General features: G+C 39.5%; 1 protein-coding gene across 8 annotated transcripts; it reads right to left on the bottom strand.

Moving 5' to 3' along the window:
* Positions 1-1,185: 1,185 nt before the first annotated feature.
* Positions 1,186-25,191, bottom strand: STARD3NL (STARD3 N-terminal like). Of its 8 annotated transcripts, none has more exons than XM_038127428.1 (9): positions 25,116-25,191; positions 12,751-13,047; positions 9,943-10,020; positions 8,052-8,129; positions 6,298-6,351; positions 6,089-6,206; positions 4,493-4,591; positions 2,388-2,457; positions 1,186-1,671 (listed from the first exon to the last, which is right to left on the bottom strand). In XM_038127428.1, the coding sequence occupies exons 2-8, from the start codon at positions 12,973-12,975 to the stop codon at positions 2,405-2,407; spliced, it is 705 nt and encodes a 234-aa protein (XP_037983356.1). In that variant the 5' UTR covers positions 12,976-13,047; positions 25,116-25,191; the 3' UTR covers positions 1,186-1,671; positions 2,388-2,404. The 8 variants fall into 8 exon arrangements, with proteins under 8 accessions (XP_037983356.1, XP_037983361.1, XP_037983359.1 ...); XM_038127433.1 differs by lacking the exon at positions 25,116-25,191 and adding an exon at positions 24,845-24,867; XM_038127431.1 differs by lacking the exon at positions 25,116-25,191 and adding an exon at positions 24,734-24,863.
* Positions 25,192-26,092: the final 901 nt, after the last annotated feature.

Here is a 26,092-nt window from a genome sequence, read left to right as displayed (position 1 = left end):
TGAAAACATGGCATCTCAGTTAACTCACTACGCAGAGCATCCAAGCCATACACTCAGGAAGAAAGGTGCTTATTTAGGAGAGGCTTTCAAAATCTTTGCCTGACATCTGCCAAATACAACTATTCATGTCTGGTGTAACAAAATACTGCCCACCCCAAGGATTTTCTGTCACCAGTGCATATGGCTTGTTCTGCTTTGCAGTTTTTGTATTAATTCCCTTTTTGCCAAATACTGAACTGCAGGAGGAAGCAGGCACTGAGAATAGGTTGAATTTCATATTGCAGATTGAAGAAGATATTAAAGTAAAGTCATGGGTTGTGCACCTAGATGAAGTTCATAGGTTAATGGAACCTTTGATCTCCTATCCTAGATGTGTTTTTCTCACTGAATTTAATCACAGAATCGTTAGGGTTGGATTGGACATCTGGAGATCATCTGGTCCAACCCCCCTGCCAAGGCAGGGTGACCTGGAGCAGGTGACACAGGAACACATCCAGGTGGGGTTGGAATGTCTCTAGAAAGGGAGACTTCGTGAACTCCCTGGGCAGCTGTTCAGTGCTCTGCCACCCTCAATAGAAAGAAGTTCTTCCTCCTGTTGAGGTGACAGGACTTCACTTCTGGTGTTTTAGGTTAGTCATTGCTCCTTGTCCTGTCGCTGGGCACCACCAAAAAGAGTCTGGCACCATCCTCTTGGCACCTGCCCGAGAGATACATATCTGCATGAATGAGATTCCCTCTCAGTCTTCCTTAGACTCAACAGGCCCAGCTCCTGCAGTCTCTCCTCGTAAGAGATACTTCAGATCCTTGTTTAGGAACATTCCAACATTGTTAAATTACAAGGATTGAATTTCTCTTTCTTCTAATAGTTTATTCTTATCTGCATCCTCTGAAACAGATCTTTGCTATTCTGAAGCAATGTAAGGGATAAACTCAGTCCTGGCTTATATTTTCATTCAGCAATTACAGAAGAGAACTTTAGGAAGAGCTTACTGAAGCCAGTGCAACAAAGAAGTGATGTGCCACTACCACAGCCTCCCTGCAGGCCATGTAGGGAGTACCAAACAGTACTATAGTGCATTTTGCTCAAAACCTATGCAAACTGGAGTCCTTATTGCCCCACATATACAGGAGTGGTAAACGTAAATTTTTCCAATGACAAAGCAATGAAATATTATAATGCATTAATCATGTTTTAATGTTTTTATTTTATAAAGTGAACATATCCATTAAAAAAAAAGAAAATGCATGGAGTTAAAAAAAAAGTAAACATAAACTAATGACAAACTGCAATAACATAAAATAATTTTATCTAGTGAGACCCAACAATTATTAAATATACTTCCACCACAGAGAAGTTTTACTTCATTATATTACCAGTCTCTTGATTAGGTACACAAGACAACACTTTCCAGTAATTACCTAGTCATTAGAAGATCAACTTCAGGAATCACTGAATAATAAAATACATTGTGGACAAATACTTTCATACCACCTGGGAGGCAACCTAATATACATATGTCAACAAGGTACATCTTCATGAGGTATTACAGTACGTGGGAACCATTCCCTTTACTTTCTAATGAGTAAACTCTCCTGTCAGCAGCTCTGCCAGCAAGTCAGCCACAGACTCTGTTGCCAGTTCCCCAACAACTTCCTGCAGAGATTTTCTTTCTGCAACAGATCATACGAGTCAGGATGAATGAAGATGGGAGTAAAGAAAACAGATACTGTAACCAGGTAGGCTGAAAAGAAAAGGTCATCCACTCTTCCAGGTGAGCACTAGAAGGCTTCAAATCAGAAGTTTCAGCTTCTCAAGAACATTTAATACCTCCCCGAGCTTGAACTTTGCTGTGAGTGGTGAAATGAAAGCATGGGGCATGATAATTCCAGAAGTAAATTAAGTTATTTCCAAAATAAGGAAGTAATCTCATATTTAAACAAAGTACACTACAAAAAATGTTAAGATGAGGCTGCTCCAGTGTAACCCATTTGTAGTATTAAACAGGAGGGGAAATAGCAAATCAGGTTTGCCCATGAAATCTTCAGGCATATTTGTCCTAGATTTAAACCAAAGAAAATCTCTTCCTAGCATTCTTGTGCTTTTGGCTCCAAAGAAGTGTATCTCTTTACACCAAAAAAAGGAGCTTTTACACATCTGGTTCACCACTGTCCTTTCCAGGAGAGCCAAAAAATAAATGCAAAGGAGCCCGACTCTATGCTCTCAAGAGCTTCGCAGGATTTCCCTCTTCAAGACTGCTATGAGAGACAGACTGAATTGAAAATTATGAACTCTTAAGAGTTAACACACCATTTAATTTGTTTGGGAAGGAACTAGGAAGAAAAAGCATATCTTTATGAACATTCAGGTTCTATGTGAAGGAACTTACCTGCTTTTTCTTATTTGCTATACAATTGGTTTTTCACTGTCTTGTTTTTCTTCAGAGTCTTCATCAGAACCTGAAAAGGAAGACAAGAATGTTGTAGATCAGTTGAAAGAAATTAAAAGATACAGAAAAGTAAGGTTTTTTGGTTTTTTTTTTACAAGTTAGTCTGAATGTCCTTCATTTCTTGGAATAGCATATCAGCTGTGTTTTGAAGCTCAAATTGTACAGAAATTCAATAAATTTACTCTTTCCAGGCTGATTTTCCTTTTGCAACCTCCAGAGTAGACCTGGTTACCAAGTAACCAATGTCGAAGATGAAGGGTCACCCCCACATAAAGAAGTGGCTCCAGAGCATCTCCCTGGACATGTGCAGCTTCAAGAAAGACAAAAAGAGACAAATACGCTGAAAATTCCAGCAGAGCTCATTTTATGTCAACTCCTAAAAGCAAAGATTTGTTTTTAAAAATGTTGCCATGTCAGAGAGGTATATCGTAGCAGAGAGGTTTATTCCCTGCTGCATGATCACAGGGGATAGTTTATCTCTAAGTATTTGTCAAATCAATATGTATGGCAAAGTGACCAAAAATTGCTCTCTTAGAACAATCCATAGTTTGTCTTTTCAGAAAGAAAGGCAGATTTTTGAAGAAAAATTTTAATTATGAGCTATTTTTACTCTACATTATCCAGCAATTTCACTCTGTGACTACCACTGTGTGTTAGTTCAAATATATTGATCTGACTTGTTTCTTTTGCATCTCATACCCATAAAGGGTGCTTAAAATACGCTTGGCAGACAGGGCAGACCTGCAGAAAGCACCTGAGCTGTTACTGAATCCCACTGGACAAGCTGAAAGTAATGGCACACCTACAGTCAATACATTCATGCTGAAACACAACATCTCAGTGCAGAAGCAACACTGACCCAGCCACAATGTCTAGGAAAACATGCTAGCTTCACTTACACTTCCTCTCACGCTGTGTATTCTGTTGCTAAAAAAAAAAACCCACAAAACCCAGGCTGAACAGCTGAGTCCAGTACAATACTTCCATTATTCCTCAAAGCAGACCTATAGTTGCAGCTAAAATCCATTTTCACTTTGAATCACTGGTTATGCTCGACACTAATGCTCAGTGACCCCTAGATGGAGCTGGAAGTCATTTACTAAGCCAAGATGCTCAGCAGAGAGAAACCAGAGACAGACATTGAAATGAAAAATATCACCAACATGTGTAACTCTATACTGCAAGTAAAGCAAACTTACCTGTAGCAACCACCAGATATTATTTTAATTATATTGCATTATACAGCACAGCTTTGCAGAGGAAGTTTACATTTTAGGGGAAAAAGACTGATACAGGAGTTGGGGGTCACCACTGCATTCTCAGGTAACTCAAACTGATTCGAATCCATTAAGAAATTACTTTTCTCCTTGAAATGCTTGAGACACATTCTTGAATCTTGCAGTGTTTATATTTATTTTTGATTTAATCAACTCATATTTCAACTAGACAAAGCAAATGATATGTAGAGTTAAGATGTACTTAATATTACCCACTGATTTACCCAGACAGGTGAACCTTTTTATAGAGAGAAGCCTTTTTCTCTTTGTTATGAGAAAAGAAAAGCTCTGATTGAAATTTCAGTTTGCCTTACAGCAGTTTCAGGTTCATTGTCTATCCTAAGACAGTATAAAGCTCCAAATTTAGGCTGGATTAAATTGTGCATTGCTGCATAAATGGTATTGCTGGCAGACAAGACACCACAGAGTCACAGAACATCTCAAGTTGAAAGGGACCCATAAGGATCACCAAGGGCAGAAGCAAACCATAACTGCCTCCTTTCAGTTGTGGTGCCATTTTGTTTCAGACTTACCTTGCTTTTAGTCAGAATGTGACTTAAAATACACTAATGACATGTCTTGTAACTCATCTTGTAGACAGTAACTAAACTGAATTACTGAACTAAAAAGAATCTTGCATTTTAGGATCATAAATACAGTTTTCATTTAAAAACAAAAATATTTTTCCCCTTCCCCTCTTGAAGGGCATGAAATATGCAGGAGTGTAAAGGGAATATGAAACATCTGTCACTAAGCAAACATAACTACCTGCTACAGACTCAGGAGGAGAATAGAACTGCCCGTCAGAGAGGACTCCTGGGTGAAGAAGAGCTGCTCGTTCTGAAGCATCCTGTGCTATCAAAAATCCTAAAAGAAAAAAAAATAGCAGAAATAATTCCTCAATGCTAACACATGAAATCTTAAAGATCAAATACTGATGAAGAATCTTGAAGACTGATGTATTATATTAGCACTCCTAACTAGTTACTTCTTTAAATAAATATCATTTTAAAAAGCACCAACAATCAATTTAACACTTATGTTTTCTATTTAAATGCTGGCAGCTAAGGTGACACACACTAGCAAAACAGATATTGCACACATGAATTAAGGAGTTTTTCCTTCTACTATGTGTGATTACATGAGTAGGTTGCCATATGTAAATTCATCAATATTCACTGGCTAAGTAAAACTTCTGAAATATATTTTTAATGATTAGTGAGGTGCCATGCAAAACCAAGTAAATTATTTTCTCTCTTTGCCACTATGACCCTTCACTAATGGCTTGCTTTCACCTATCTGTCTCAACATATTCAGTTTCTGCAACTTTCATGAAATATTTGCATGTGTACGTATGGAATATTTTGTCTGAGAATATTCAATATGAAAAAATGCAAAAGTCTCCAAACTGGTTAGATTTCTTATCTTATTTAGATAACACTGTGATGCAGCTGTATTTCCTCATCCCCTTATAAGATAAAAAAAAGTTACTCTAAATTTCTTTTTCTCCAGGTAAACCCCACTGCTCTCATTCAACCAACTTCTTTCTCAGACCAGTGAAAAAAGGGGAAGGGATCAGAGCAGAAAGACTGCAGTCAGAGCACATAAAAATGGAGGCATCCATGCCCACGTAAAGTTTTTTGATTTACCTAACAGATAAACATGCCTTTCCAACAGAATTTCAGACTGTATTTCAGGTAATGATGCATAAATAACAGGTTGGCTGTATAATTACTCCTCTGCTATTGAAACTCACAAGCATCTGTGAGTTCTTTCCCTCACCACTCAAGCAGTATTCTCTTTCAACTGAAACAGTGGATTTCCTCCATTTAGTTGAATATATTGAGTGTCAGATGACCTGGTGCCTCATCTCACAGGCTGAAATTCATACTTGTTCTGGTCTCATTCTGCCTGTGCATGAAACAGACTCTCCACAACACTTCTTTGCTTTCCCCTTTCCACCTCAAAAGAAGAGTTAGTGACATTGAATTAGTTATTGTGTCTACTCTTCCTAAAAGAGGAGCCAGACACTTTATGCATTATCCAGAAAATAAAGTTTTACAAGCCCAACTTTGTTACATTTTCATACCTAAAGCATACAAAATTAAACACATTCCCAAGTGCTTGCCAAACTGCTCATCTGGCCCTTCTGACTTTAAGCTTTGCCTTTCTAAATTAAATAACACCTCACTTCTTTGAAGGCATATGTTCCCCTTTCCCAAAGAGGAAAAATCATGCCATTTGATTTAATTTTTTCCACAGCTCTTCAAATTTTGAGAAGCTGAAAGAAGCATTCCTCTGCCAGTTAACATGGGATCAAGTGTTGCCAACTGCAGTGATTGAAGGGAAATAACACAAGCTTACTATTTTCTTCTTCGGCTTCTTGTGGTAACACTTTAAAGTCCAGGAACCAAGTTTCAATCCAGGCAAGTATGAATGATATGATGGGCAGCACATAGCCAAAAGCACCCTGTGAGAACAGCTAGAAAGAAAGAAAACATTACAAAAATTACTCTAAAGAATCTTGCTTTTAAGAAAACAAAGTAAAACAAACGTTTGATTAGAATATATACCTGTGAAATAATTACTTTTGCTAATAAAAAGGCACTGGTCACTGCTGTTGTAAACTGAAAGAGACAGAACAGATAAACTAATGAATGGATTTAGCTTCTTATTTCTGCCATTATCTATTAATTGCAACTTTAAATATTTACTGACAACAGGAAGATCACATAGATTAATAAACTGTAACAAGCATGATACAATGAACCTAAAGTGTTATTAAAATAACCTTATAAAAGGTAACTTTTAATGCAAACACCTCCAAACATTGATTTCCACATAGCATTTTGTAGAATCAAAACTGCCTGAGCATGTAAATTGTGATCTTACTGTATAGTGAAGATAGTGTAGATTATTCATCAAGTCCCTTAAAAAAACCCCAACTATTTATGTATTTGGGAAAAAAGCAAACAGCAGTTGTTCCAAATGCCTTTCACTACCATTCAAATAGAATTATCCAATATCAAAATATTCAAACAACAAAACATCTTTGTGGGAATAAATTGGAATAAATATTTTAATTCATGAAGTGGCATTTTGAAAAAAATTTTTTGAAGACTTGATACTCCCTGATATATTTTAAAAAATCAGCATGCTGGATAAAATACCTTAAAAACCCCAAAATCTGAAAAAGCAGTGAACAAGTACTGTTCACATAAGCAAAGTCTCTATATGTTCTAGTGCATTTGGGTCCAGCAATTCTTTAAAAAACAGCAGAACCACCTTCTGTTAATCATAGGTGGGATGTTAAGATTCAAGGCTTTGGCAAAATCTTCAGCGAAGCTTTATGTATCTAAAATTATGAGAGTGGGTTCATTCTCACCACCTCACAACAGGCATCAAGTTGCAGGATTAAGAAATACTCTAAAGCTACACAACTAAGAGCAAGGACTTTTAAGAGGCATGTATTTAAACATAAGCACAATCAGAGCAGTGGCTGCCACTACGTATGTGACTGTGCCATGCTAGTAACACAACCTATAAAAATCATGGCAAGTTGTCTCAGAGTACTAAGCAAACTGCATGCTACTCACTTGAAGAAAGTTACACATGAACATGTTCTACATGCGCCTACCACAGTGTAAAGGAAAAAAAAGTCTGATTTACAAAGCACTAAGCCAGCAATACACCTGTTTTGTTACAACCTATAGTATTGACTGGTGGAAGCATGAAATTTTCACCTAAGTTTGCATTCTTTGTCATCCACACCATACAGCTGCATTAAAGATATTGGCTCCAATCCTCTGTGGTTGCCTACAGTTCTTAAGAACTTCCTTTTTAAGAAGGGATGCATATTTAACCTTTTGTATTGGAGCATGAAGCAATACAGGTGCTAGTGTTCAATGGGTGGCACCTACAACTTTTTAAAGTAAGAATCTGACTTAATGGACACTTGGATGTCTGGCACAATAATGCAAATTCTTGTTTTTGAAGGAGGTTCACTATCACAAATGCAAATATATTTCCAACATTGATTAACAAGTCTCAGAGGTAACAAGCAGTTAGCCATACTGGATTAAAAATAAACCTTCAATTTGTATTAACATGATACCTAATAAGATCCACACCCGCAGTTCTATTAAATTCTTGCCTTTAGGCTGAAAATCTTCCAGAAAACAAGTTTTTAATTTGTTACTGTGCAACAAATTTATATATATATATACCATCAAGATGATTCTTAATACACAAGCATTAAGAGGCATCTAAAATTTTGTCTGCTTGATCCATTCTAGGAAAAACTCCATTATGCTTGGCCACTACTCACAGCTATTGCCCACCAATGGCGCAGTCTGCACATTGCATATGCAAGTATTAACACCTTAAACCGAAAGACTGCCAGTAGCTATAGAGAGAGGAAAAAATATGGGTTGGTTAATTCAGAACACAGAAGAACCACAATAGTCTCAGCTCACCGAAAATACTAACTACTTACAAAGAAACTTAGGACAGTTGAAGTTCTGTTACCAAGAAACAAATTTGAAATGTCCTTATAAAACAGAAATAGAAGGCGATTTCCCATTTGTAAAGCAAATGGCAACATCCATCTGCCTAGACAGGCTCAAATATGCAAGCATGTACCATTTTCCTAGTAAGTTAGAAACATAAGAAAGCTATACAAAGTGTCTTCATGATCACTTTACCGACTGGAATCTACATAGTTATGTTAATCCAGATTAACAGCTGGATGCAGTTCATCCAGCAAATACCTTGCACATCTCACTGATCTTAGCAGTGTGCTACTATAGTTCTAGTACTTCGTGAAATTTTAACATTGCAACAATCAATTATTCTTTATGTAGCTGCCCACAACAGCAAGTCATTCTATTTGGCAGCAGAGAAAGGAAAGTTATGGTATTTGTAGACCAGAAAATTAAATCAATAGCAGACAGACAAGATCTCTGAATCAGGAACCCTGAGCTTCAATTTCCCTGTTTATTTTTTGACAGTAGATTTTCGATTCTGAACACATCTTTAAAACAAGTTGGAGACAAAGTGTGAAATAAATGCTTAACAATGAAGAGAAATCAAAGACAGCCATGACCAGAGGTATGATAAACCCATTTAATCTTATGCAAATATGTAGTGGAAACGGAGGAAATCCTGTAAAAACCCACAATTTTGCAAAATTTAAAGTTCTAGTCCCTTCCCAGGGAATAAAAGTCTATTATTTTGCATTACATGTCCTTAACACTTGGTTCACCTACAGGATAAAGTAATTTCCAGAGCATCAACGTTTACAGATAACATTTTTTGCCTTCTGCAGCATGGTAAAGAGACCCTCCCAGCAAAACAATGGAAAAGGGAGAAGGAGCATAGTTTGCTAGCTTATAAATTTTTTCAATCTAGTATGTAAGCTCATTTGACACAGCAAATGTCCAATGTAGAAGTAAGTATGGGGTTTTACACCAGTTTGAAAGAGAGATTCTGGATATGGTCATCAGTACAAAAATGACTGATACCAAACCAAGTCATCTCTGCAAGGTAAAGAAAGATCTGGCAGAATTAACAATCTTGCCCTTTAGAAGAACTGAAAAGAAAAAGCTTTTACTTGGGCCATGCAGTGCAAAATGCATTGCAGCTAGAGAGCTACAGCTTTGCTTAAAGGAAGAAGTTTCCTAATGCAATAGAGTTCCTCTTACGTGCCTAAGGTACTTATACATAGTAAGAGAGCATCATCACATCATCTCTTTTTACTGTTTGAGTTAAAACACAGAACTCTGAAAAACCTGCCCTATGCAGGCCACCCTGGGCACAAACCTCTCCTCATTGCAACCATCTTATGCCAAATGAAAGACAAAAATGTCGGTTTAAGCAAAATGATTTCAGAGTGGAGGGCTATGGGTCTTGTCCTCTTAATGAACAACCTTACATCACATCAAAGTCACATTCTTGACTGGGATTTCCATCTGGTATTACACACACCCCAAAGCTAAAGATGCAAATAGATTGGCCCTAAGCATTTCTATCCACAGGCTCCATGAGCCTGCTGCCACAGCAGGATTGGGCTACCCCCCTAAATGGGTGAATCTTGGCCCTTCCAGTTTAATTTATCAAGAGAAGATCAATGCTTTCACAAGACTCAAACTAGGAAACATCTGTGGAATAGGGAAAACTATGCTTTTGCTGCCCCTTTTTCTTTTTTTAAGAACACTTACAAATATATCAAAATATGAAGAAGAGTAGTCATAATGTAGGACTTCTTTCTCTAAAGTAGTCTCAATGCCTCCTTTTACCTACAAAGGAACAACAACACACATAGCTTCAGAAAACAAAATACACACAAATATGAAGAGCAAAAACATTAATTCCCTGCTGATTTACAAAAAGATCATTAAACTAGATACAGAAGAGCTGCCTGCCAAGAATGATACGGTCAAGACTACTGTTGTTTTTTTGTTTTCAAGATTACATAGACTTTTTGAAGTGAAAACATTTAGGATTATGATCTGGCCTAGGCAAGCAACATTTCAGGCTGTCCCAAAATAAAAGCAAACAAGTTACTGAGGGAGGAATAAATGATTAAATGTTAAGGACTGTTACATAAAGTGTTTTACCTCTAATAAGGAGCATCAAAACAGCTGATCAAAAAGCCAACCATAACCCAGTTCTAGTTAGTCACATGTTTCACATAGGAAACAAAACAGAAACTGAATTCATACTTCAGATTTCCTCCTTATCAGCCCTCACACAATTTGTTAAGAGAGCTGAGCCAAAAGATCCACAGTAAATAAAGCAGAAGCTGCAACTATTAGAATAATCTTACATCAATAACTAACATTCAAGTTTAATTCTTCCATTAGCTGATGAGATTCAAAATTACATTTTCCTTAGCCACCATGTTTCTTTCCAGTGGAAGGATTCTACTTTTCAAACTGGCCTTGTAATAAAATAATTTAAGGTGTATTGGCTCAGAGAATGAAAAGAAGTATCTATCTTAGTTGGAAATGAAAAACCTCATTGTCCATCTCCTACTGTTTTTAATATGAAATTCTGTAATTAAGCACTGCATGAAATAGTTATGTAGAACAACACCAACAGAAGGCTTTAATATTGAGTTTGACTACTGTCATATTTTTAAGGAAAGGAGCTACCAAAGCACACCAACAACATATGCTCACTATCTCAAAGCAATGTAGTCTACCCACTTCCACACTTTTCCAACTACACTGCTGGACAGTGTTTTCCTGAGACTAGTCACTCCAGCTCTGAATTTCTCCTATTTCTTCTTCTCTCCCTCCCCTCTATGGCTACCTAACAAATGGTCACTTTCAAAATACAGTTTTCCCTTGGTTGCTCTACTGCATCAAGTGTGTGATTTTCTGTTTCCAGCACAAATAAGGAAGATCAGCTTCCCTCACTCCACGCTGTTCATTACTATGTGGCTGTGTGAGCACCACGTTAAAATAAGGATAAACAGAGAACCATGGAAGCCTTGATTTTTGCTCAAAATGCTATGGATCTACTCCCCGAAGAATTTAACAATAAACTGTGCTACACCCAAGGAAACTGGGTAACAGCAGCAAAGTGAAAACAATGTTTACAGGAATTCTCATAGCAATTTGGACCCATTACTTATGCACCAATAACACAGGGTCCTAACACAATGCTATTTGACTTCTCAGCAAAGAAAGCAACTCAAAGAAAAATGGAACAAAAAACCTAAGCATGTGCCAGATCCCAGATATCAAATTTTAGCTTCTAATCTCATTGACTTCTAATGACAAAAACCTGTTTTTTATTCTTGCTGACATGCGGCAGTACAGGACACCAGTTCATAATATGTTGTCCTGAAAATACAGCTTTTTACAAAGAAAACTGCTGTGATCTTGAGGTCCCTTGATACTGTAGCATTCAAAATGAAACACCATGATATCATGAGTTGGTAGCATTTTCTATTCAGAATCTTCAATATTCTGAGAGCACTCGTGAAAATCTGTACTCTGAAACCTCAACAAGAGATATAAACCAACTCTGTTCTTCTTAGTTGTACAAGCTGTTGAAACACTGGCCTAAAAAAAGAACTGTATCAGAACACTGTGCTACAACCATTTCTCCACCTAGAGAGAAACAGAAAGTGTAGTCTTAAAATTACATCATTCAAGTAAGCAAAATTTTTTCTCAAATTAAAGCAGAAAGAGTATTTTTCACTGTATCAATGAGCTACTGAATAGTCAGCTCCTGAAGCTTCATAATGTAAATCAATAACCAAGGTTATATATCTAGTAAAGAAATGCTGATTAAAAATATTTACTCAAGATCTTTCTTTCTAGAAAAGGGATTGGTCCCTAGTGTGTCCTTTCTTAAATGCAAACTAGTATATAGCTTAAAACCCAGCTCAAGAACTAGGATGCTACTTATGAAATAACAAAAAATGAGCTATCCTGTTTCTTTCTGGAAATTTTAGAACAGCCTCATTTTCCAGATTACAAATGCTGGAGTTAAAAGGTGGCAACTGTGGGAGTTTATGTTGTTTAAATGCACCCTGCCATCCATAATGTATAAGACACCAAGTTTACATCAAAGAAAATACAACAGAAGAAAAGTTTTGGCCATCAGAAATCTTTCCAGGGACTAACACCTCAGTGAAATATCACTGACTTAAAGTTACTCAGAAGGCAGAGTCTTGAATCCTGTCAAAATTCACACTTCTTGCTAAATTCAAAGATGTACAGTAACATTTTTGGTTTTGATGACGGAAGACTACACTTTGGATTTCCAATGTTTTTTTCAGCATGGTTCACAGACTACAGGAACATCAAAAGGTTTCATAATAAACATATATCTTAACAAATAAAAGCAGATGCAGTTGAGCAGGTACTGTGTTCATGGAAGCTTAAATAAGCTGCTTAAACTTAAATAGATACAAATATTTTTGGATAGAAAGGAGCAACTTATCAACCATCTCTGAAGTGAATAAAACCTTAATATACCGTCTAAGGGTAGGTACTGAAAAGACAACTCACATTTAATTCTATTATCCACAGTAAAGTTATGAATAAGAGATCAAATGTAACAAACAAACAGAAAGTCCTTCTGACATCTGATATGCCTTTCTTCTCCCTGCCTTCATATGACTCAATTCTTGCCATCAGCTGTGTTGGGTTGATGGAGTGGACATCCCGCAAGGAAGGACAAGATTCCACACTGCTACTGTGAGCATTTTCTGCATCAGCTGGGACCCGAATCATCCTGTGTTTGCTTAGAGTGGTCTTCTCCCAGTTTCACCATCACTAGAAGGCTGATCCATACAGGAAGAATTTCTAAACAAACAAACAAACCAAACCACATTAGTCAACAAACCCCCACAATTCCAAGAGGTATTTTCATATTACAATGTCAGTTCTCTTTTTGCTAAACTAATGACTAAGAGAATTAGGCAAGTAGGCCCTAGAAATTGTTTCTAGCACAGTATCAAGCTCTTCTTCATCTCTCAGAGGACTTGTGAAGCAAGAGAATTAATGTTCAATTAAGCCATTTGAAGTAAGCGAGCACTGTCTAGATTTAAAGGGTCATTTCTCCATGCTGTTAGAGTGAGATCATTGAATAGAATGAATAAAAAGCATGATGCTATGCATAGCTAAGGTTTTCAATACTGATTTAAATGCTTTCAATAAATAGGAAGACAAAGGAATTTCCACATACAAGTCCTTAAAAATAGCAGTGTTAGTTAATAGCACATCCAGATCTGACAAAAACAAAAGATGAAAAGTCCATTAAAATCCCTGAATAGTGTAATAATCATCCTATAAAGCATATAAACTGCTATTTGCTCTGTAAATTCAGCTGCAATAGCAACTTACAGTGCCAGACAGTTCCTCCATGAAAAAAAGTGTGTGTAACTAGTGGTTAAAGGTAATGCAATTACCCTAAGTCTCTTCTGACTACAAGGCTTTTGAAAGAATTTCCAGACAGAATTTTCTACAAAACTGGAGCAGGTTGATGCATGATTCACTTAAATCCTCCATGAGAACATTTGTCCAATTAAGGCTTCTAGGAAGGGCAGACTAAGAAGGTCACAAAAGTTTCATGGAAACACAAAAAATTTAGTTTTATGCAAAATGCTCGGATGATTAAGCTATGCATCCTGCAGTACAAACCACATCGGACAAGTTTTTGCAACGCTGGGGGAATAGCTTTTTGAAATTCAATAACAAAGCTTTGCCTCTTCCTAGGTGGATTATCTTTAAGTAAACGGCAAGAGATAGAGGAATTCTTCCCACTCCTGTCTTTCAACAGCGTTTCAACTCCAAAGCTGCAAGTACAGAGTCAGTCAAAGCTCAACAGGGTGTCTGTAACACACCACTAAGCAAACACAAGGGAGGATACAAGGACACAGGGGAACAGTAAAGGTGGTGTGGGGAGCTGCCAGAGCACACACATCACAGCTGAGGAAGACAAATGCCAGCCAGGGAGGGTCAATGTCTAGGTCAAGTCACACAGAACAGCCTTTAGGGAATTCAAAGCACCAGGCAAGGGTGGACAAGCACAATGCACCTTTGTATCTTCCTCCTTTGTTTCCGCAGCAGCTGCCTGAAACACGGCTGGCAAAGGGCTCTAGAGGAGGGAGACATAAGTGCTGTGTGTTTGGTCAGGTGCCTTGAGCACTGCAGTGAACTTTGGGCACCTGAACCCGAGGGTATGAGCAGGATTGCTGCACTCCAGTGCTGTAAACATCACTTGCTTTGTACCAAAAACCCTCACACTAAACTGCCCTGCTATGTAACAGCAGCCCATAGGAAAATGTTTGGGATGAGACACAAACCTCACATCAGGCCATCAATGGTTATATTTCAAATTAAAAAAGAAAAAAAAAAAAAAAAAAAAAAAGGTAAGTATCACCTGAAACTCAAAAAAAAAAAAAAAATCCATCTGCATTGGCTAAAGTATTTATTTTATTTTGATGTGGAACTCAGTGCAAATGATACAGGAAGTTGTTACTTCCAGTTTGGATTATTGCTAGATACAGCACGGTATGGCAATGCAATTAGTACAGCCAGAGCTAACTGTGTCAGAATGTGCTAGTTCAGCATCCATTTGCCTTGTGGGGCCCTTTGCAAAGAAAAAAGCATGGTTTTAAAATGCGTTGTTTACCAGTTTGTTTTCAAGCATGACTCAAAACATCAGATTCAGCTTATAAATCCCATGTACTCTGAAATCCTTACTACTGACAGACTTTTTTGCCTAAAGACCCTCTAGAGAGGGGATACTCACAGTAAAGGAATTTGCCCCTAGTCTTGCTCTGCCTGCTGATCCATCAGATCCATGTTTGGACACATGGCAGGGCCTCTCTCACCACACGAAGCTGGCATCAAAATGTTGTGATTCTTTAACTGAACAGACATAGCTTGGCAGCTTTTTGCACTCATTGCAACAGCTCTGCAAACTGATTAATCACCAAGTATGTGCTAAAGATTGTTTTATTTTAATTAATGAGAGAAGCTATGTGAAAAGTTCCTTTGTACCTGACTGACATAATCAGTCATTTCATCACACCAACATTCCCAGATGGTTTCAAGTGGGTGCACAAAAAAATCTTAAATTCTTCTTGGCAGCTGTCTTACAGGCACGTGAGGACCATTAAAAAGCACCACTTCCCTTTTAGTGTTGGATAGTGACTTGGCCAGCCACTTTCCTTCCCATCTCAGCACTACCAGCAACAACATTTCTCCTCCCTTGCACTTCCAAAGCAACAATCATGCCCCATCTCTCTTGCCCATCACAAGTTTGCAGTGGGAGCGAGCTCTGCCCTTCCCTTGGCTCCATTTCTCCAGGGGGTCTTGCCTGTGCAAAACAGCCTGTGCTTGGAAGGGTTCCAGGCTTGCAGCCCCATGAGGAGCTGCCACTTTTCAGCACTCCATGTGGGCAACACAAGCACCAGGCAGGCACAGGAGTGCTTTTCATACATCCCTGGCCAAGCAACTCAGTGGTGGAACAAGTTTAGGGAGGCAAAAAAGGTGTGTTTGTCATTGAGATGTGTCACACTTTTGGAAAAACCACACAATTCTTTTGCATGTGACTATTACTGATCCTTATTCTTGTTATTCAGGAAGCAGGCACTGCTTGGCCTGAATTCATACTGCCACATTACTTGAGTTTTTGCATCCAAAGTGATACATGACGTTATTACTGTTCTATTGGCATAGTTATTGTGCTTTTTAAAAACCAAAATAATTTAAAAACAGAGGAAAAAATAAGTATAAACTGGGTGTGAGGATGTCTGGGGTTTGGGTTTTTGACAGCCAAAATACAAATTCAGCCAGAAAAAAATTCATTATCAAATAAGAGTGAAAATCACATTCTTAAAACTTCTGAGTTCTTTTTCCTAGAAAGAGCCTTCTTTGTGCATCAGTCAGTTACCAACTTTCCTGTTTCTGGCAAAGGTTAATACTTTAGATAATTTTAGGGTGTTTTTACAATATCAGTTACATATTTTCAAGACAGCTTGACATCTGTGGCTTGACACGGTGTCTGGGTCTCTGATTTGAAGGAAACTGGGTTCACCTGGCACCACTGCTTTTGGCTCCAGCCAGTTCCATTGTTTGGGTTATTATTATGGCAGGGTTCAGGAAGGATGTGTGGTCAAAACAAATACATCCTATGAAGAAGTGATGTTTAGAGACCAGCATGTTCATTTTCTGCAGAGCCTGGGTGCAAGACACTCATCAGGAAGATAAACAGCCCATAATTCAGAATATTCCAAGAAACTCCATGGGCAAACTTGCCTGGAGAGGTGGAGATCATAGCAACTGTGTTGGATATAAACTGTGCCATTAACTCTTTGCCACAAGAGATGCATGAGTGAGACAGAAATCTGTTTTCCCCACACAGTCCCATCAGCAAATGGCTCTCCACAAGATGTAGGGGATTTGCAATGTTCTGTAGCTCTCTGACTTTCCTTTGCCAGACTTCAAACGATGGTTTTTCAAGCTAAATTGAAGATTGCATGAACCTGCTCCTGGCTACACCTGCACATTGTAATAATGCTTGTGAACATCTATTCTGAAAGAGCCAGAGTATCTAGTATATCTCTTGTGTTACATCTCTTTTGAAAGTGTTTTCAAAGCTAAAAAAATCCCTGGTATTTCAGGCAAATAACAGTCTGGTTGTTATCTGACTCATTATGAGTGCAGAATAGAATAGATTATTCAGATGAAAGGGACAGAAAACAGTCACCTTGTCCATCTACCTGACCACTTCAGGGGCTGACCAAAAGTTTAGGTACAGCATTAGGGGCAATGTCCAAATGCCTCTTAAATGCTGTCAGGCTTGGAGCATCAACTCCTTTTCAAAGAAAACTCTTCCATGGTTCAACAACTCTTGGTAAAGAAATGTTTCCTCCTGTCAAGTCTTAACCTGCCCTGATGGATGTAGCTTTCAGCCATTCCCATGCCCTGGTACTGGGCACTACTGAGAAGAGATCAGCAACTTCCCTCTCCATTTCACCACCTCAGAAAGCTGCAAAGAACAGTGTGGTCACCCCTAAGCCTCCATCTCTCCAAACTAAATTAACCATGTGTCTTCAGCTGCTTCTCACAGGGCATTACTTCTAGCTCTTCAACCAGCTTTAGTGTCCTCTTTTTGCACATATTTAAGGACCTTCACATACATCCCTTTAAAATTTTGGGGCCCAGAAATGCACAAAGTACTCAAAATGAAGTTGCAGCAGTGCTAAATAGAGTGGGATGATCCCTCCTTTCGGCCAGCTGGCTGTGCTGTATTTGAAGATTTGCCACTGCTGACTTTGAGCCTGCTGTCTGTCAGCCAGCATCCCCAGACCCATTTCTGTGGTGCTGCTCCCAAGCCACTCTTGAAATTTGTACTTGTGGAAGGTATGCTCTATGCCAGGTGCGGAGTCCGGCATTTGTTCTTGTTCAGTTTCCTGCTATTGATGACTGTTCAGCACTCCAATCCATCCACATCCCTCTGCAAGGCCTCTTGTCCCTTGAGAGTGTCAACAGCACCTCCCACTTTAGCATCATCAGCAAACTTGCTGACAGTGCATTTCACTCCTGCCTCCAGATCACGGATAAAAACTTTGAACAGAACGGGGATAGAGCCCAGAGGAGCACCACTGGTGACTGGTCTCCAGCCAGGTGTAGCCCCTCTCTCTACAACCCTTTGAGCCCTGCCCTTCAGCCAGCTCTGAACCAGCAACCATCTACCTGCTCACTTCACAGTCAGACTTGTCCAGAAGGATGCTGGGAGGTACAGTATCAAACACCTTAATAAAACCCAGGAGAACTATATTCACCACCTTTCCTTCATCTACTAGGCAGGTGAAATGACAGAATCTACAAGCTTATTGAAGTGCAAAAACATTTAAGAGGGAAATAAAACTTCTGAAATAAGAATCCACATTAGTATATTTGTGAAATACCTTCTTCTCACATCCCCAATTTCAAAAAATGTAAGATTTTAATGAGGCTTTTTTGTTCTCTTCATAACTGGACATATTCACTCAAATACCACTAAAATATTTAGCTAAGTAAGTTTTCTATGCTGACCTATTTAAACTCATAGACAACAGCGTCACATTTTTTTCTTGAAAGAAAACCTCCAAAGTTTGCATTTATTTAAATGAAAGATGTGCTTCGTTTTTTTTTTTTTTTTAAATACCTAATCGTTATGGCTGTCACTCAAGCTTCCAAACACGTAATTAAATTCTCAAACTTTCTAGTGAAATACAGATATTACACTTATTAATAGTTTTAACTAGTATATTAAGTGAAAAGTAAAGGAATTAAAATTATCAAGCCATCAAGCTTAGGACTGCAGTCCTTCCCTGCCCTCAAAGTCTACTAAAGACTTTAGCAATACATGGTGAGAGCTTGCCATGATTTCAAGCTACATTTACAATTAACATCATTATTTTCATTCATACTGACAGAAGCAGATGGTACACACTGCATGTGTCAATTTTACATGTATCTTAGAGATGCTACATCAGAATGCTGCTTCTCTTTTCTATCATTATTCTACCCCTATTCTTCCAGTTTATTGTCCTTGGTTTAAATTATTTTTGTTTACTATATTGCTGTAGCATACAGGAGCAACAGCACTATATATGATACGCTTTTCTTTCAAAAGGAAAAAAACCCACACAGCAGAATTTAAATGAGAAGAGATAAAAGATGTGATTTAAAAAAAGGATTACTCAAAGGCTATCATCAGCTCGGCAAAATCAAAACTTAAAGTGCCACATGGAGGCAATTTGGAAAAGGCAATGCTAATTTACATTAAAATATCAGAGAAGTCATGTTTGCATGAAGTAACCAGGCACACAATGTAACATTGTGTCACAACTGCTGTTGAAACATACTGAACACCTAGGATACTTATATGTGTCCGGACAACACTACATATGGCCCAAACATTCCCACCATAAACAGCTTTTCTGTGAATGTTAAAAAAATAATCTGAAAATATTTCTTCTTTCCAATGAGTAAAACAGGATGACATGGCCAATATAGCAGCCAAGATGCTCAGGTACTGTGAAAACTACAGGGTAGTTTCTACTGAAAAGCTGACACCCAAAGAGCAGCAAAACCAAAACCAAAACAAAACACCCCACAAAAACAAACAAAAAAGCGCATTTCCTTGCTAAAAACTTTCCTCATAGGGAGACAAATAAAACATGCCAGTTCTTTACCAAAGGAGTTGTTTTCTGATCAAAGTCTGACATTGCTGCTTACACTACCCGCTGTTCTGCAGGAGCACACTACAAGGCATAGATAAAACTCAAAATTTCTCACAAGAACAGAGCTTAACACAGTAATTGGTATTGTAACACTAGCATTCAAATATTTAAGTTATACTTAAAGACAGTTTCAGACAATTATAACATACTTAAAGGAAAATGGTCTCAAACCATTGTTTGTTCTGGCACCATCATGAAGCTCAACTTCATTCTTTATCTAGGCATAGACACAAATTGCTCTAGCCAACACCATGGACAGAATATACAATTATCTGTAAAGATTCTATATTGGAAGTCAAATAAACTGAGAGTTTCTGGCATTAAGCTGCATTAACCTGCAGGAGTATTAGCAGAATACTCTCAGTGTGTTTTCTGACAGTATCAGCACACACCCTAAAACTAAGAGCCAACACAGATAAAACCAATACCTATGAAGTAATGCTGACTATAAATCAGGGTGAGGAAAAAATCCCAGAGAGCTGGAGACTGTCTCCAAAGCTAACCTGCACACATTTTTTACAGTTTTCCACTGTAAATGAACGAAACCCACTCTGCTGACATACGCTGTCCCTCTTTTGTGTATATAACTGCAAGAACTAATTTTCCTGAAATCTGCTTGCAGCGGATACATTACTAGTGATCTCCTGACAGCCACTGCTCCTGCTCCTGAAGGGCACTTAAATCCCTTCCAAGCTGCACTCATTCTGTCTCTAACTGTAACACATCATTGCCTCAGAAATATTTTAATGTTTCAATGACTTTAAAAAACCGTTTGAAGCACTGTTCTGTTCAAAACAAATGTTCCTTAGTGAACATGAAGGGATATTAAAAAACAAAAAAAAAAAAAAAAAAAAAAAAAAAAACCAACAACAACAAAAACCAAAACACCAGCAACAAAAACCCCAAACCTGGGCCAGACCCTTTAATCAAAGGCAGACTGAAAAATTCAAACCGATGCACACCCACAAAATTCCCCAAACATAAGCAGAAGATACTGTAGAGTGCTTTGGCAATACTCTAGCTTTTCAATTAGGCAACACAGCAGGAATTACAAGTTACAAATATGTAACACATTTAAAGACTGGGAAGGTTTCCCACTAGAGGAGCAAGGCAAGATTTACCAGCATAAAGGACTCCTTACAAAGAGTTTGGCTTTATCTGAGTGTTCAGAACTAGAGTAGCTCTGCTTTATCCTGAAATAGAAGCTCTTACCATAAGTAACTTGTCCCTATAAAAACAAAACCAAAACAACAAACCACCAGTTTCCTTGAGAAAAATATTTCCCGAATTTCCTATGTTCCAATGGTGCCCTAGCAAAAGTAACAGGGCAATCGCACACATTTGTACTGAGTAATAGTTTCCTCAGACCATTGAAAGAAGGTGAAAAAGAGAAAGAAAAAAAAAGGAAATACATTTTCAGGTTAGTAGAGCATCTGAGGAAACAGCAGTGTCACCTTTCTCCATCCCAAGAGTGAAACTCCTAGATTCAGAAAGTCAAATCAAAGTGCTCCAACCTTGGACTAGTTTTCCCTGCAGCAAAAGAATCCCTGTTACTGAACCATGTCCTGCAAAACACTATTGTCCTTTTCCAAACACTTCATTTTTTATTCTACAAGAATAAAAGAGCTGAGAAAAATGGTAGAGTAAACAGCCTGTAAATTTGGCATCAGCATTGTCCTTCCTCCCTTTCATGTCCATAGTCTCTTGCCCTCTGGACTCCTTCTTAGCAGCATATCCCAGACTTTTAAAATGAGCTCAAACCAGAATGAATGGCCCACACAGGGCTCAAACGGCTCAAACCTGCACCCTGGCATTATTAGAACCGTGCTCTAAACAACTGAGCTAACATGCAACTATATCCTATGTTAAGGAAATACTAGAAACTAATAAAAAGGATGCACCATAACATGTTCCAAAGGTCTGCCTCAGATCTCAGCTGCACTGAAGATACTTAAGCACTGCAAACTACAAAACTGAATCCTGCGCATGTTATCCCTGTTAGGTCCTTAGAACGCAAAGAGAGGAAGTATCTCAGGTATAGAACTGGCAACATTTCATCCCATTTACAACTGATACATTCCAACTGACAGTACTCACTCCATCGAATCAGAGAATGCTATGGATTGGAATGGACCTTGAAGATCATCCAGCTCCAACTCTTACTTAATTAATTATCAAACCAAAACCATAGTTTTCTTAAAAATAGCATAACCCCTTCTTTTGGTTTAAATAGTCTGGACTAATCTTGCCAAAGACCTGAAACAACATCAGGGTTTTAAGGTTTAATACAGTCAGCTCCCCACAGTTGTATTAACACATGTATACAGTATTTTTGTATGTTGTATGTATACATACACATTCCAGTCACAAAAAATATCTGCATGCAATTAAAAAAAAATATAAAGAAAAGAAAAAAAAGCTACTTATTTCTTGCAAGAGCAGGGAGGGAGAGGTGGGCACAAAGGGGAACCGGTACAAAAATAAAGGGAAGACAGTTAAAAAACCTCCAACAAATCGGGTACTAACTCTTCTTCACATCTGTTATGTGCTCTCCGAAGCTGATATTGTAGCCTACCTAACACCAGCTCACAGAAATCAAGATTTCATGGGAAACTTTCTCCATTAAACACTACATAAGCAATAAGGGCTTAATATCCATTCAGTTTCTCAGAGTTAAATGGGGGCCAAAGAAACCACTTAGATATCAAAAGCACATCTATTTTATCCTGTCTGCATTTCTCTAAGTACAAACCACAATTTTTGAAGATGCCTAACACCTTACTGATTGCCTCAAACATCAAGCATGATACTGGTTTGTAACACTGACTACTCCTACATGTTTGGTTTTTTCCCAAACCAACAACAAATATATGCCCCAAGGCTGCTAGCCAGATACTACTTGGACAAGAAAAGCTATTCTTCTGCTAGCACAGAACTGTGTGACTCTTCCTGAAATAGCTCAGGCATTTCAGGTATTAGTGAGAAACACTCAGGATTCTGTCACTCCCTCAAGAACTATTCCACAAAATGGTGCAAAAGTTTATTCCAGGCAAACAACCCCTGAAAATTCTTCAGAGCTCTTAAAGAAAACAGCATTTCAAGAAACTGACATACATTTCAGAATGGGATAAACTTTTGTAAGATTTTTTTTCACTCTTAAGTTCTCTTCAACAGCTCTTGAAGGTGCTTCAAAACAAAAGGAAGTTTCAGGTTTTACATTTTAGCTCTACTTTTCTTCTTAAAGGACATTGTAAGGAAACAATTGCCTAGTCCAAGCAGCAACAAGTTCTAGCAAAGACCTACATCTGAACCTTAAGGAGAAAATACTTATTTTAACACACCTCCATATAATTTATCTAATTTTTCTGTCAGTGCAAGATGGAAATTAACTCCTGATGTCTGAAGTGATGCTATTTTAGGCTGATAACTGAGTAGGTGAACTTAATATGAAGAGCACAACGTCATTAGAAGTATTCAGTTGGTTCTATTTGGTTCTAAGACTACTTTTTTCAACTTTTAATTTTTAATTCTACTCCTAGCTCAATTTAAGACAGCAAGGCAGAGAGGTAATATACAAGTTGTCTTTTAACACAGTTGCTAACAATTCCAAATTAACAACAGATGTTTAGCACACACAGTTAAATTAGAGAATGTTCAACAAGCAACAAATCTGTGATCCTTCAAAATGACTCATCTGAGTTGCTGGATGCTGCTGCCTAAACACGAGAAATCACAGTCCCTACTGTGATTTTGATCATAAGTGTGATTTACCATTATCATGTCATCAATACTTCTGCAAAATCACTGGTAATATTGCTCATGCTGACTTAATTCACTGAGTGAAATCCATTAGTCGTGCTTACTAGAAACCAGGTTTGGCCCTGTAAAACATTTTAACAAATATATTTTAATAACTGTATGTTTAGCTAGGATGCTCTGACAAAGTTTAAAATGGTAAAGTCTAAATATATTCCTTCTCAGGAATGAAGGCCTAGAACAATTGTGCTAAACTCATTTTGAAAAAAATCATGGCTAAACACTTGAGAATTTATGAAAATTACACCACACCAAAAACAACCACACTCAAGATCAAATGCACCAAAACAAACGCCCAATCCATCTGAACTGAGTTGAGTATTTAATGAATTCCAGCACTGTTAAAAGGTCATATATATCTTTCTCAACATACCAAGTCTACAGAAAGCAACATTCATCCTGAAAAGGTCTTAACACATGAATAACAAAAAAAAAATACTTAAAATTATGGATTTGTGCCACAACAAGAGGATCACTGGTGCATTTTATGGAAAGTAACTGGCCCTGAACACTATCAACAAACAAACAAACAAAACCCAAATCACTCTGCATCTGGCCTACTTAAAACTGCAAAGCTGATGAAAAACATCTACTAAAAATAGTAGCGCCACTACGGACTTATAAATAGAAATGAATCTTCTCACAATGTTGAATTCACTAACAATACCCCAAAACACTGCACAAAATGACAATTTTCACAGCAATTAATATTCAACACAATATATATAATACACAGATATTACATAAACCAAGATGACAAATTTGCACAGTAAAAAGTATTGACAACGTTGTGCAAAAACACAGTGATGGTCTTATGCCTTTAGGGAGACTAACACAATTTAAAAACAAAAAATCTCTGCAAACAAGTTTAGTATTTGTGGTAAATATTTTCCAGGTTAGAGTCGGCCACTGTGTCTGCTGACACCTGAACACAGTGAATTGGGAACTGCTGAGCGTTAGCGCTCCATCAATGAGTAACTTGAACGAGCTGCTGCTGGAGACCGAACGCTGCGGCTTTAGCCAGCTCTCTCTGCGGACGTACCAGCGTCACCCTCAACACGGATTAAAGAATGTATGACCCACTTTAAATTCGGATGCTGAACGCAGGCAGCGCCTCTCCGAACCTGCCTAAATTCAGCCCGACGCCAAAATTAACCCTCCTCAGCACATCATTTTTCCCGCGATGGAAGCCGGGGGGTCGCAGGGCCTGGCTCGCTCACAGCTTTACCAGCAGGACAAACAGGTCGCCGTACCTCCGTGAGGATGGAATTGCTGGGCTGGAATGGCAAGGAGAGAGGAAAAGCAAACCTCCTCCGGGTCCGCCAGCAGGAGAGGCGCTGGGCATGCGGGAGAGGCGGCCCGGCCCGCAGAGCATCCCCCGAGCGCCGCACGCACCCCCTTCCCGGAGAGGGATCCCCTTCCCAGAAACTGACCCCCGCCCTGCTCAGCCCGCCTCCCGGCACGTGATCGCCTTCCTCCGCCTTCCTCCTCTTCCTCTTCCTCTCCCTGCCCCCTTCGCCCCAGCAGGGCAGCGGGCTGCGTACCGAGGGGGACAAATCCGCGCCCTCCCCGGAGAAAGCGGCGGCTCCAGCACCGGAGGAAGTGGGGAAAAGGGAGGGAAGGGAAGGGAAGGGAAAGGAAGGAAGGAAGGAAGGAAGGAAGGGAGGGAGGGCCGGGCCGAGCCGAGCCGAGCCGGGCCGCACCGCACCGGCGGCCCCGCCGCCCCTCTGCCAGCAGCACGCCCCGCATCCCTCCGGGCCTATGCCCCGCCGCGTTCCCCTCGCCCCCCGCTCCGGGCGAGGGGCAGGAGCTCACCCCGGCGCGCCGCTCCGGCCCGCAGAGACGGCCCCGCCGCACCGGGCAGCGCCGCAGGCCGCGGGGACGGGCGGGGCGGGGCCCGGCGGCGGGGGCGGGCCCGGCTCGGCCTCCCGCTCCCTCATGGAGCGCGGGATGCGGCGGCACCGCCGCCCGGCCCGCCCGCGGTGAGAGGGCTCGGGGAGCAGGCGGCAACGGGGGCAGAGTCCCGGCGGAGGCAGCGGGAGCGGCCCATAGATAAGGCTCTTATCTTTGAGCGTCAACACCCCCAAGTTGTGGTGGAGCCGTCGGAACGTGCAGAGGGACTGGTTAGCTGTCGTTTGCCCGGATTCCTCTTGTGTCTTGTCATAGCGCAGTCCTTATCTTTGCAGGGATTAACACCTGAAAATCACACAGTTGCAGAGTTGGAAGGAACCCTCAAGGACCATCGAGTTCCACTTCCAACCCCAGTTCCTTGCACAGGACACCCCTCCCTGCACAAGAGTCACACCATGTGCCCGAGAGCATTGTCCAAACGCTTCTTGAACCCTGTCAGGCTTGGTGCTGTGACCACTTCCCTGGAGAGCCTGCTCTAGAGCCCAAACCCCACGCTCTGGATAAAGAATCTTTTTCTTACATCCAACCTAAACCTTCTCTGACAGCTTCAGGTCATTCCACTGGGTCTTGCCACTGGTCACCACAGAGAAGAGAACTGGGCATGATAACTGTCATTGTGAAAATAGAACAGAAAATCAATCAACTAGCCACTGTAGGAAACCATCCATTCCTTTGGGAAGCACAGTCTCCAACCTTACTGAAGCCCGGAGCTTGTCAAATGCATGCATATGTCGTAAGGTTTGTCTGTAGTTCAGTGCTGCAGGCTAGATCCCCCTCTTTTAACAAGAAATAGGTGTAGCAGGGAAACACAGGAAGAAAGGTGAGGTAAACACAGGAAGATATGTCCAGGAAATATCAAGATAAAGGTCACTTGCTCCACC

This window comes from Motacilla alba, chromosome 2, assembly GCF_015832195.1.
Source record: "Motacilla alba alba isolate MOTALB_02 chromosome 2, Motacilla_alba_V1.0_pri, whole genome shotgun sequence".
Classification (NCBI taxonomy): Eukaryota; Metazoa; Chordata; class Aves; order Passeriformes; family Motacillidae; genus Motacilla; species Motacilla alba.
This window is presented reverse-complemented; position numbering and strand designations above follow the sequence as displayed.